Source organism: Prionailurus bengalensis, chromosome E4 (genome assembly GCF_016509475.1).
Source record: "Prionailurus bengalensis isolate Pbe53 chromosome E4, Fcat_Pben_1.1_paternal_pri, whole genome shotgun sequence".
NCBI lineage: Eukaryota > Metazoa > Chordata > Mammalia > Carnivora > Felidae > Prionailurus > Prionailurus bengalensis.
The window spans coordinates 12,922,013-12,934,242 of record NC_057360.1 but is presented as its reverse complement, the minus strand read 5'-3'; the positions used below and the strand labels follow the sequence as shown (position 1 = coordinate 12,934,242).

Sequence of the window (12,230 nt, the reverse complement as noted above, 5' to 3'; positions counted from 1 at the left end):
ACAGGCAGGGCAGTCTCCTGACGTTCTAGAAAGAAACACGTAAAATAGAAATGCAGATACCCAAGGTTGGAAGTGGACTGGAGCACGTTTCCCGGCAGGGTCTGAGGGATGTGGGCAGCTCGGCCACCAAGGGCTGCACCCGATGACACAGCAGCATTGATCAAGTGCCGCGAGGACTCGGAATTACGCGAGCACATGGCGTACATTACTTCCAGTTATCGTGGCCATTCCATACTTTAGGTTGCACTGTTTTCTACTTCGGAGCTGAGGAAACAGGTTCAATGAGATTCGTCTGTTGAACTTCACACATAATAAGTGGCTATGTGTCTGTGCTCACGGACATCTGACTCATGATCATACAACTCCTCCAGAGCGCCACGGAATTCTATTCACTCGGTTACTCATTCAAGAAATCTTTATGGAGTTCCTGCTGTGTTCCAGGATCTGTGCTAATTGCCGGGAATAGACATGAGATTTACTCTCTGCTCATAAGCAGCTCATAGTCTATTAAAAGAAGGCAGGCATGCAAATGTCAAAAACCGCCAAACAAGTCTTTTAGGTACAATTATAGAAATGCATGACAAAATATGGGAGAAAGAGATTCTCTGGTGTGGAGTGGGACAGGTGCACAGCCTTTGGGAGCAACATTCCTATAAAATACCATGGGGCTGGTGCCCCGCAGAGTCGCGTCACTGGAAGGGCCCTGGGGGAACTTGGTAAAGGAGAATCTGGACATCTCTTTCTGGCTTCGCGCGTGCCCGGCTCTTTCGTTTCTCATGTGTCCTTTGCATGGCTATTAGATTTCTCATCTTAAATGCAGATGGAATCATGTTAGCGCCCTGCTTCATAGCATCCACTGACTCGCTCTCCATTACTCACAGAATAAAATCAAAACTTCTTACCATAGAGCAAAGGCTGTTCAGGAATTAGCTCTTGGTCCACCAACCCGGCCACATTGTGCATCACTTGGGCCTCACACACTGGCCCTCCATCATTTCCAGTTCCTATCCTGGACTCAAGACTACCAGACGTATTCAGTGATTTGCCACCTCTGTGTATTCACACCAAATCTCCCTCTGCCTGCGATGGTCTCCCCCTCTTTGTCCAGGTATCAAAAGACTTGTTTTTCAAGATTAAAATTTTTTTAATGTCTATTTATTTTTAAGAGAGAGAGAAAGTTGGAGCAGGGGAGGGACGGCGGGGGAGCAGAGGATCCAAAGCGGACTCTGTGCTGACAGCAGAGAGCTTGATGCGGGGCTCGGGCTTACAAACCGTGAGATCATGACCTGAGCTGAAGTCGGGTGCTCAACTGACTGAACCAGCCAGGTGCCCCGGTTTTTCAAGATTTAATACATCACCCCTCCTTTGTAAAGTGGTGTAGTGGAAAGAATGTGACTTTAAAGTCTATCAGAGTTGGATAAAAATACTGGCCCTATTACTTTAAAAATTTGTCATTGAATAGTTCTTTAATGTCTCTGATCCTCTGTTTCCTACCCAAATGGAGGAAATAATACTCACAGGGCTCTTCTGAGAGTTGGCACAGAACGGGTGCCTGACATACGTGTATTTTCACCCTTTTTCACCGGACAGGTTTGCTCATTCCTTCCTCTGGTCTATCGCTATTTCTTGTATATTCCTTCAGTGTAGGAATCATCTTACTATATCATAACAGTGTGGTATGCACATCTGTCTTCTCTGCCTCCAGTCTACAACACCCTAAAGGAGAGGGCCAATGTCTTACTCATCCCCAGCAAACCAAAAACAGTTCCAAGAGTATAACAGGTGCCTGATAAATGTTTGGGGGTGGGGGCGGGGAAAAGAGAGGAAAAAGAAAGAGGAAGAAAAATGACTTTTGCAAAAATGATAAGCTATGACCTCCATCCAAGAGGATTCGCAGTCTAGTTGGGGAAGCTGGCCCACATACAAGTCAATATAATACGTGTCATGTGATAAATGCCATAAAAGAAAGCCAGAGTCACAAGGGACTGGTTCAGGCTGGGGAAGGGTAAGACTTCACGGAGGAGGAATAAAGTTGCACAGGGAGAATTCTGTCCTGCTCGTGTATGAAACGCCCGCAGCTCTGAGAGGCATGAGAACATAGTAGGGTTGGAAAGGAGGAGGAGAAAATAGTTTCAACATATAAGAAAGCATTCGTTCATTGTTGGACTGGGAGGAAGACCAACTCACAAACTGCTCCTTCACATTAAAAAAATTATTTTTTTCCAGCTTTGCCCCATCCAGGGTTTCCTTATTTACAATTCAGATCACCACGGCAGAAGTGGTACTTCAAGGTACGGGGCGGGGGGGGGGGGGGGGGTGGGTGGGGGGGGTGTTATTGGTCTAAAATGACTCATTACACCGCTGTAGGCCAAGCTTGGGGCACAGAAGCTATGGGGGTTTTGAAGGGAGAGGAAGGGATTGAAAAGTGGAAATATGGAGCGTGTTTGGAGAGCTGTGGTTAGCTGCACAGGGGATGAGGATGTGGGAAGGCAGACCTCAGGATTTCGCTTTGGATGGTGGGATCCAGGCAGCAAAACCAAGTCCCGTCCCTGCATATCCTGCCGGTCTCTCTCACCCGAGCCGGGAGGGATTGCCACGCAGTGCCCAGTGCCTCACGCTTTCTCCTGACCCACGTGGCGCCACTTCCCCTTTGGTGGCCGACCTCTTTTTGTTCTCCTGGGGAGCACTTCTAGGTGAGGCGGATGCGTCCCTATGGGGAGAACTCTTGCAAAGTTTCTCGCCAGGCTGAAGGGACCTCCAGGACCCTCTCCGTCAACTCAACCGGTGTCCCTCACGGTACACTTCCTGTCAAGGCACAGACACAGCCTCAACGCCCTGAGGGTCTAGCTCAAGCGCCTGTCAGTCGAGAGATCTGTCATCTGCAGAAGGGAATCCCTCAAGCCCAAACTGAACACAAATATACAAACAATAACTTCCTCAAGAAGACAAGACAGATTGGCCTGGTCCCCTTCCACTTTTACCAAGATGGCGGCCCACCCCCGGCTAGGCAGAGGACAATGAGATCTTTACTTCCAGCAGAGGTAGCAAAGGGCCCCTGGAAAAGCACTTAGCCAGCAGACTCTTATTTATTCAAAGTCGACTCCATGCTTAAAAGCATGAACTCTGCATATCTGCACTCAAATCCGAGCTTAGCTATGCCCTAACTGCGTGAGGCCCGGCAAAATAGTGTAACCTGTCTGTGTCTCAGTTTCCACGTCTGCAAGGTGAAGAATACTATCCACCTCACTGAACTAGCAGGACGATTAAACAGACAGTTTATATAAAGGACTTAGAACACTACTCGGCCTATAAGGGTTCAAGTAGTGTTATTATTACATTATTACCTTCATTAGTACTAATCCCGGGTTGTGTTATTTCTAGATGCCTGGATTGCAGTTGATGTGTCATGGCATTAATGTCAGAAAGAATTGCTGTTCTCTCTCTATGCGGTCTTACGTGCCTTTGCTCTTCATCGCTTCACAGAAGCACAGAATCATCTACCGGAACGTGCTCTTAACGCCCTTCCTAAACACAAGGTCTCTGATGGGCTCATTTCTACTGCCACCAGGGTCCATAAGCGTGTATATTTGTAATATGTCTCTTGAGGGTTTGTATGTTCCCAAAGTCTGGGAAGGAAAACTGACGTGGGGAACGGAGAATTCATCTCCGTGGCCACCCTAGAGCTCAAATTGAAAGCTGGGGGGTGGGGGGGTGGGGGGGGGAGGGCCAAGTCAAATGCTCCGAAGTACAACGTTCATACCATGAATCTGAAAGGGCGGGCAACAAGGAGTGAGAAGTCAGAGCTGTAGCGAGGCATATTCTGCCCACCTAAGGGCTTACATCTGATTTTTAAAAATACTAAGCTGCCCAAAGAAACGCAGCTCGGATCCGATTCTGCCTCGTGCTGCCCCTTTATCATCTTTCTCAGCAGCAGCCCCTGTTTGAAACCAACGACTCGTGTTTTCGAGCAGTCTGCAGAGGTGTGCCCCTGAGGTGGTACTTTGGTTACCTGCACTCTGGCCTCGGTGAGGTTCACCCGGCGGGCGAGGTCCTCTCGCACAAAGGCATCTGGGTAGTGTGTCCGCTCAAAGACGCGCTCCAGAGCCTGCAGCTGGCTGCTGTTGAAGGTCGTCCGGTTCCTCCGTTGCTTTCTCTTCTTCTTTTCCTCGGAGTTCAGCTGGTCATCTGGAGCAGAAGAAATTGATGCTAAGGAGCTAAAGTCATGTCGGAGTCCCCAGGTACACTCTGGCTGAATATCTATGGTAAGGGATCATCGCATTCGCTCACATTCTTATCCAAGTGTTGGAACCAAATGCCACTTTCAGGGGGCAGATTCGGGCATCGGCGCTCTTGAGTTCACAAGCCGACGACCCCCAGGGAGTTCTGATGTTTGGCTGTTGCTTCTAAATCTGGGACCAGACCCGAACCGACAGGGAGACATTTCTTGCACGTTCCTCGAACCCTGTTCTGTCAAAGATGGCTAAAGGAAAATCTTACTCCTACCCATGATCCCTAGACTTCTCTAGAGATGAGGGAAGAAGGGTGGATTGCTTTGGACCTTATTTGCCTTATATTGTGTTCATTCATACAATTTCACAACCAAGGAAACCAACTATTCCCTGGTTCCTTCTCCTCAACATACCCACACAAACACAAATGCAGAGTTACGGAGGGAAAAAATGTGTTCAAACTGATTAGGATGATTCCTGTTTACCACGCATTCTCCCAGAAACCTCAAGTCATTTCTGACTGCATCTGCCCTCGCTAAGGCTGGCTAGGGAGGCCTCAGCCTAGTTCAAGGATGGTGCTCCAACACCATCAACCAAAGCCAGCATCGGCTTGGGACGTGCCCTAGGAGAACGCAAGCACGGGGAAGAGTACTGAAAGACCTCTGAAACAGTTTCACCCCAAACTGGAGTTCTAGGACCCTGAGATCTTAGGAACCTTTGGAGAATCGGGACCCCAATTTTTCACCTGTCAAGATCCCCCCTGCCTTGTTTTCCGCTGAGTTCTCCCAAAGGCACCTTGGCAAACTGATCACCCAGGATGCTCTTGGAAGTAAGAGGGTAGCATGCTCCCATCCTGCCACCTGACCCAGTCCAAGCAGGAATGATGGATGTGTGAATCCAAGTGGAACACCTGTTGTGCTACCATGACCACCATCCAGGTGAGGTCCAAACCACGGTAAAGGCCATGTAGTTCTCAGAGGTGCTGAGGCCTAAGACACACGCTCTGCCTGAGGAACTGGACTTACACTGCCAATGGTCTTCCCCTGAGAGTCTCGGCCCAAAGAAAACCAGGAATGAGTGGGAAAGCAGGGCTTGGGCACTTGCTCCACGTTCAGTAGAGATTAGCTCTCAGCCAGTTTTATTTCCAACATGTGAGGTTGGAAATCCTGATCCTCTCTGACCATAAACATACAACCCACTCAAGAAAGGGACCAGCATGAATCATGATGTCCCAAAGAAAAGTGATGCCTACCTGAGCTATAGCATTATCTAGATTTGGGTGTGCATTCAAAGCATAGCTTGAATCCAAGAGCTCCTGGCCCGGATCTCTGAGCGCCTGACAACTGAGGCCTCTAAGTGGTTTTGATCAGAGTTTTCATGAGTGCTGCCTTCCCAGAATAGATACTTGGGGTAGAGACTGCGCATTTCCCCCAGATATTTAAGGCACCCAGATAGAGTAAGTACTTGTTGCATTTGTTTTCAAGGAAAATGTGAAACTTTTCTTGTCTTTAGAAAACTGTTACTGTTGAAAGAAACCACATGATCCCAATCCCATTCTTCCAGCAAACAAGGTGCCGACACCCATTCTGTCAGCTTCGGGGTTGTGATTCACAGTTGACCACCTCCCTGGTTTCTTCCATTCGTGGTACCCCAACCAGGAGCCCTGCTTTGAAGACGCTGCTGTGACATTTTCAATAAGAATGTCAGACCAGTGGCATCCTGAGAATGAAGCCAATCTAATCATCGTGATCTCTGGGATCTATCAAGACCGGGAACATTCCACCCAGCATCCTGTTCGGCTACCAGAGAAACCCATTTGCAATTACATTCACACTAGAATTCACACACCTGGGGTCAAACCACTCTCAGCGGCTGCCTCACATCTGTGTTCTCCTTCCTATTAAATATTGGGAGGCTTTCCTGTTGGTCTCATTCTCTTTCCCAAATCTCTTTGTCTACAGTTTGATCTGTCTTGCACTTCAGGTCTCTCTGGGTCGTCTAGGCCTTTTTCACAGTGCCACCATCTGGATTTCATGCTCCTATGAAGTCAAAGTCTGGGGGAAAAAAAATCCTTAGTTTCCATACCTGCCCAGGACAGAGACCAATTAGACCCTCGGCTATTATTCTTATTCCTATCAAGGAAATCCCTTCTTAAGCCAATCCCATGATCTATTTCTTCCCTCAAAGAAGTCTTCCTCAGGTATAACCACAAATTCTAAATCCTTTCTTCCGCTTTGTAAGCCTTTTCTTTTTGTGCTGCCACACTCTGATCAAGCACAAGGGTATTTTGCGTTTTGTTCTTAGTACTACAACCTGCTACATAATCTCTTGGTAGTTCTTTGAAATCGTCCACTGTTCACTCAAATTCCACCGACTGTCCACCATAAACCACCAGCTCCCCCGACGTGGGAGTAAGGGAAGTGGAGAATTATAGTTTGTGACACAGAATAAATAGCTATGATGGCCTGAAACAAGTCCAGCAAAAGTTTCCCAGTGAATGTTCTTGTTGTTTTTAACAAATGAAAACACCAGTCCAGATCACGTGCAAGGTGAGAAAAGACACACAAATAACAGGGGTCCACGGACTCTGGATCTGGCAAATGTCCTTCAAAGTGCAAGGATAATGGAAAGAGACACTGAGTGGGCAACAGAGACAGCTTGAGCGGCAGTCCTTGGCTCGTCTGTCTTTGCTCACTATGCACAAGCTGCGCGCTCCCTGCTTTCCTCCAAGAACACCGAAGACAGGACCCAACACGGTCTCCCGGGCAGCATGAGAGGAAACGTACACATTGCAGAGGTTCACAAACGTGGGGCATCTGAAGGGCCTGTGATAAGCTCTTTTACCAGATTCCGGACTCCGGTTAAGTAGAGGGGAGAGAATGCAGTGTATTTTTATCACTGCAGGTAAATCATCTTTCTCGTAAAACCAGTTGCTTCGAAAGTTGATTTTGATACCTTCTGCTGCCCAAGGATACTGATGTCCGATTGGACTTCGGGAAGCATTTCCTGTTTTGAAATTCTGAAGTGGGTAGGAGTCACCAAGCTGCAGAATAACCACAGAGGACACGGACGGATTCGTCTCAAAATCAATATTTCTATTCCAAGGTGTTTATGGATTTTATGAAGGATTCTGTATTTTTATGTATGCTGTGGATGACTAGTAAATTGCAAGTATACAGTTGCTGCCACGATTTCTAATAAAAAGCTTGGACCCACGAGTCATAAAACATTGGCACCAAGTGAAGCCAGAGAAATTGCCTAATTCAACCCCCTTATTGTATAGATGAGGTAAACGAAGGCTTGAAGGATGAAGTGACTTACCCCAAATTACAATACCAGCTGTGACTGAGCCAGAGCTAGAAGCCAGGACTCCTAATTCCACTCCAGTCTCAAGTACAAATGACAATAGTCATGTTGTATGAAGCATCAGAGATATAAATAAAAACCCCTATTCTGGGAAATTTTTCTGGGGAACACAGGTTTTTCCATATGAGCTACATAAAGAGGGTCTAAGATAGGGGGTGCATGTGTATCACATGTTGTCATTCCTATCAGAACATTTAAAAATGCAAACAGTCTCACCTAGAATAGCTACTTTGATCCAGATGTTCTTGAATTTTCTTTTTCAATGGCTTCTATAAGTCCCTGCCTCATCAATTAAACATGTGCAGGGGGATTTTTGCACAGTAGGAAACCCCATCTTCCATCTTCTCTCCACATCCATATTAGCCCTTCTCTTCCTTTCGTTCTGGGACACAGTTCAACATCTCTGCTTCCTGTGGCACATCCCAAATGTTACCTCCTCTAAGACTTTGCTGATAACTTCTATCCATATTGATCTCTCCATTCTCTTAATCCCCACATATATTTTAGTATACTACCAAATAGTTTGTTTTAGAGGGGGGAAGGGGGCAAAGAGAGAGAGAGAGACAGAGAGAGAGAGAGAGAGAGAGAGAGAATCTTAAGCAGGCTCCACACTCAGGGGGGAGCCCGACTCAGGGCTCAATCCCACGACCCTGGGATCATGTGCTGAGCCAAAATCAAGAATCAGACACTCAACCAACTGAGCCATCCAGGCTCCCCTAACCAAATATTTTTTCTAAAAGTTATGGTTTCATCCTTTCTGTGTAAATGTTTTGTCACTTCGAGGCACTCATATATTCCCGTGGAAAAGGTATAGAGTCCCTTGATAAATTGGCATGACAATAAAAACGTAAGAGTCGGGTAGTAATTGTAGCATAGAAGCAGTCTCAGAAAATCAGAGCTTTGGTGATTCATCTGGTTTCAAACGGCTGAATGATTTCTGAATTCCAATTATTTTTTTTAACAGCCCATAGCAAATAGGCTAGCAAATAGTAACCATTTAGGTTAGGTTAGGTTAGGTTAACAGTCTCTTTTGTTTCTGGATCACCTTACCGGTGGAGGAAAGAAAACATTTACCGTTTCTTTTTCAGATAGGTCAGTCGTCATCAGATCTAGACCTGGGAAAAATCTGTGTGCTTCCGATTCCTTTGTTAAGTGCAGGAGTTAGTCCTTCATTTTTATTCCTTACTAGAAAAGCAGCTCCGAAATAAATGAATGGTTTCCACAGGCGGAAGCACAGGCAAGAAAGAGGTGCTAAAGGTGTTTGCAATGGATCAGGATGTTAGAACACTCCAGAAAAGAGAGCCCCTAAGTCCTAGGCGGGACGTCCCTTGTACATTCAACCAGTAGTTAAAGGGAACACCAGCTCCGTCCTTGGTTCTGGGCTGAAATTCACAGTGGACTCCACTTATGGCTGCCGGAGCCTCCCTGGAGAGAGGGTGGAGAAGACAGCGTGAGGCGTGAGGAGGGCCATCCTCAAGCAGAAGGGCCAGGCGGCACACCGTGACCCCTACTCACTAGGGCGCCGCACGCGCCACGCAGGCTTCATTAACTCCCAAAGACCTCGGCCCTCTTTCTGCCCCGCATCTGGTGGGAGATGCCTCGGAGATTCCAAATAGGTCAGCCAAATGTAATTTAAAGGTAGAGCAAAAACATATTTTAGGAATAAAATCTGAAGAAAAATGTGTTTCGTACGCCCGAGTCACATCAACTTGGAAAGAAATCTGATGCAAGAAGATAAAACGCCAGCTTCAGTAGCAGAAACCAACCACCACATCAAAGCGTGTCTTCTTCCTTTGGGTTGAAAACATGGCAGGCAAGCGGATCTAAAGAGCAGCCCGCTGATCATTTTATGGGCCTGGAAGAATGTTTTCAAAGGAACTTCCATTGCACAACAACTACTTACTTTAATGGGATTTGTGTGGTTCGGGCCCGGCAACCTTTGGAGAATTGAAGGGAAGTGTAATTGCAAAAGCCACTAAAAACTGTTTAGCTTTTATTGCAAGGCCTATGAAAAGCAGCAAGATACAGCCGTGGTATTCGTTTGCGTTTCTTTGGTTACACTAAGCTGCTATTGCAATTGAGACAGCATCCTTTTAATACGCGCCCCGATAGATGGCACATGGGTCACTTAACGGGGATGGCTGTTGCAGTGTGGGCTCAGTGCGTCACAACGACCAAAGCCAAATTTAGCAGCACATCTACACCTTCTCAAGAGTAGACCTGGTACCTTCCATCCCTGAACCCCAGCAACTGTCAAGAGTGCCCGGGTCTCTGCCAACGCAAGTGTCCAACGTGCAAGCTATTTCCACCTTAGGGTGCCGCTGCCAGACCCTGAACGTCGCGTGACGGTCCTTGATGTGTAGCGTTTTTTTCTTTCCTGTCAACTTGGCAAGTGCCACTCTTGCTTTTCAGTCAAGTATCAGTCCTAAACCCTAGAAACGAGCATGAAAACACGTTAAATGTAATTTTGGGGCCATCTGTCCTTTGGAGAATACAATCCTTTTCCAAGGGACATAATTCTCAATCATCTTATCTACTTTACCTCTCTTAAGACACTTTTCTGAAAAGATTCCTGATCGGAACCCCAATGAGACCCGATATAAAGCCAGCCTCCTCATGCAGTCCCATACTGGAACCCTAGCTTTCTTTTGGGACGAGGTGCATAATTTCTCCCTGCTGGCATTTTCCACGTGGCTCTGAGTCTATTTTATTTATTCACGTATTTCTTTTTTGTTCAAATTCGAGTTCGTTAACATACTGGGTCATCTTGGTTTCGGGAGTAGAACCTGGTGATTCGTCTCTTACATAACGACTCCTGAGTCCGATTTAGTAACCTCAGAGTACAAAGTTTATGTTTGTACTCAAATGAAGCTCTTACCAATACTCAATAAATACAAATTGGTAATCAGGTGTAAAATATCCTATACTGGAATTATTATTACAGGAGTTCAGCTGCTGAACAAGTTACCTTCTCTTTGATGAAAAATAAAATTCTGGCTTCAGATATGTAACCTACTCCCAACGTCTCTGTGGACGAATCACGTATACACTTATTTTCAATTCATTTTTAGATGTCAAAAAAAAAAAAACACTGAAAAATAAGAACGTTTCCATCAGACCCAACTAAACTGCCACTGGCAGGTGGGCACAGTGACAGGGAGCAGAAGTTGAACTGGCTTCGGAATCAAGATGACCCGTGCTCTCCCACAGGCCCTGCTACTTCCTGGCTGTGTGGCCTTGGGTAAGACCCCTCCCTTCTCTGAGCCTCAGTTTCCAAAACAGTAAAACGGAAGACCACCTACCTCCCAGGGTCATTTGGAAATGTAATGACCACACAGTAGGCATAAAGTCTGGCACATAGTAGGCATTTGGTAAGTGGTGGGTTATATGGCTACTTCGTTACCCCTCAGAGACAGGCTGCTCAAAACCCCTGCTGTTGTTTCTTTTCTCCTTCTGTTCACTGTTTGTTGGTATTTAATCGGCAAGCTTTCTATCGTAGCGTAACAGTGGAGAAAGGGAGAAAACCATTCACATGTGTGAGAGGGCTTCGTTCGTTTGAAGGAGGGCAGGACTGAGACCTAGGGAGCTTGAAAAATGAGCAAAAGCCTTAAAAAATCAAGATCTGAGACATGGTGGTTGACCAAAAATTGTACCATAGAAGTCATGCACAGACATTTGTCCAAAAAGCCTCATTCGGGACATGTTCTGTCGTTAGTCAATCCTGGCTTTCTAACAAGACATTTTTCCTTCCTCACTTCAAATGTTGAGGAAACATTCAGAAAGCAGGCCGACTCTCCAAAGACAGGGAAGCCATCGGTACCTTGAACAAGTAATCCCAGAAATGAATTTTAAAAAAGAGACAGACAGACAGGAAAAAGGAAGAAGGCCAAGGGCTAAAGCCAGGCTATGAAAATTCAATGATTTCCCAGCCTGTTTGCCTTGGGTTGACTAATTTGGTTGCCACATGTCTAAAAACACAAAACTTGGGTCATATTACTCAATATTTATTCAGTGACTTTTTTTTCTAAATGTCTGAGCACTTTGGTAAATGCCAAAGGGATGAAAAGAAAACCAAGAAAGGCAAAGTTCTGGGAAAAGAGCGAGCTCTGACTGAGATTTTAAAAGCTTTCTAAACTTGCAGTATTCCAGGTGTGTGGTCCCCTTGGAAGTGCTGATGTTCCGAGCAGGATTACAAACACAGCTCTAGATGAGCCATAGGCTCCTGCCTTCTTCTGGTGCCTTTTTTTCCTTTGTAGTGAGACTGTTGTCATCTTGTAAATGACACAACATCAATCTTGACATGAGCAGTAGAAATTGGTGTCTTCATGGGAGGTAACCACCGTGTGTTGGTTTTTTTTTTTTTTTTTGATGATTCTTTTTTTTTTTTGGCAATAAATTTTAATGGTTTTAAAGAAAAAGCTGGTTAAAAAAAACAGCTTTAAAAAAGCACAACTAAAAGCAGGAGGAATGAAGGAGATGTACCTCATTAATGAGGAAGCTCAGCTCTTGGAAGGACAGTAGCGATGGAACAACTCTTTTAGTTGGAGAAAAAGACAATTATGAGGCAATTATGAGGCATTTAAATACTTGAGAGCAGGGGCGCGACTTGTGCTTCCTTAACTTTGTCATCTCAAG

At 45.9% G+C, this 12,230-nt stretch overlaps 1 protein-coding gene across 4 annotated transcripts in view; it reads right to left on the bottom strand.

Moving 5' to 3' along the window:
* The window catches only part of PRRX1 (paired related homeobox 1), an 84,373-nt gene that overhangs the window by 17,520 nt on the left and 54,623 nt on the right, over window positions 1-12,230 (bottom strand). For all 4 annotated transcript variants that reach the window (XM_043568459.1, XM_043568458.1, XM_043568456.1 and 1 more), the window contains one exon: window positions 4,010-4,185. In XM_043568459.1, the coding sequence (XP_043424394.1) occupies window positions 4,010-4,185 (176 nt within the window). The remainder of the gene's footprint in view (window positions 1-4,009; window positions 4,186-12,230) is intronic.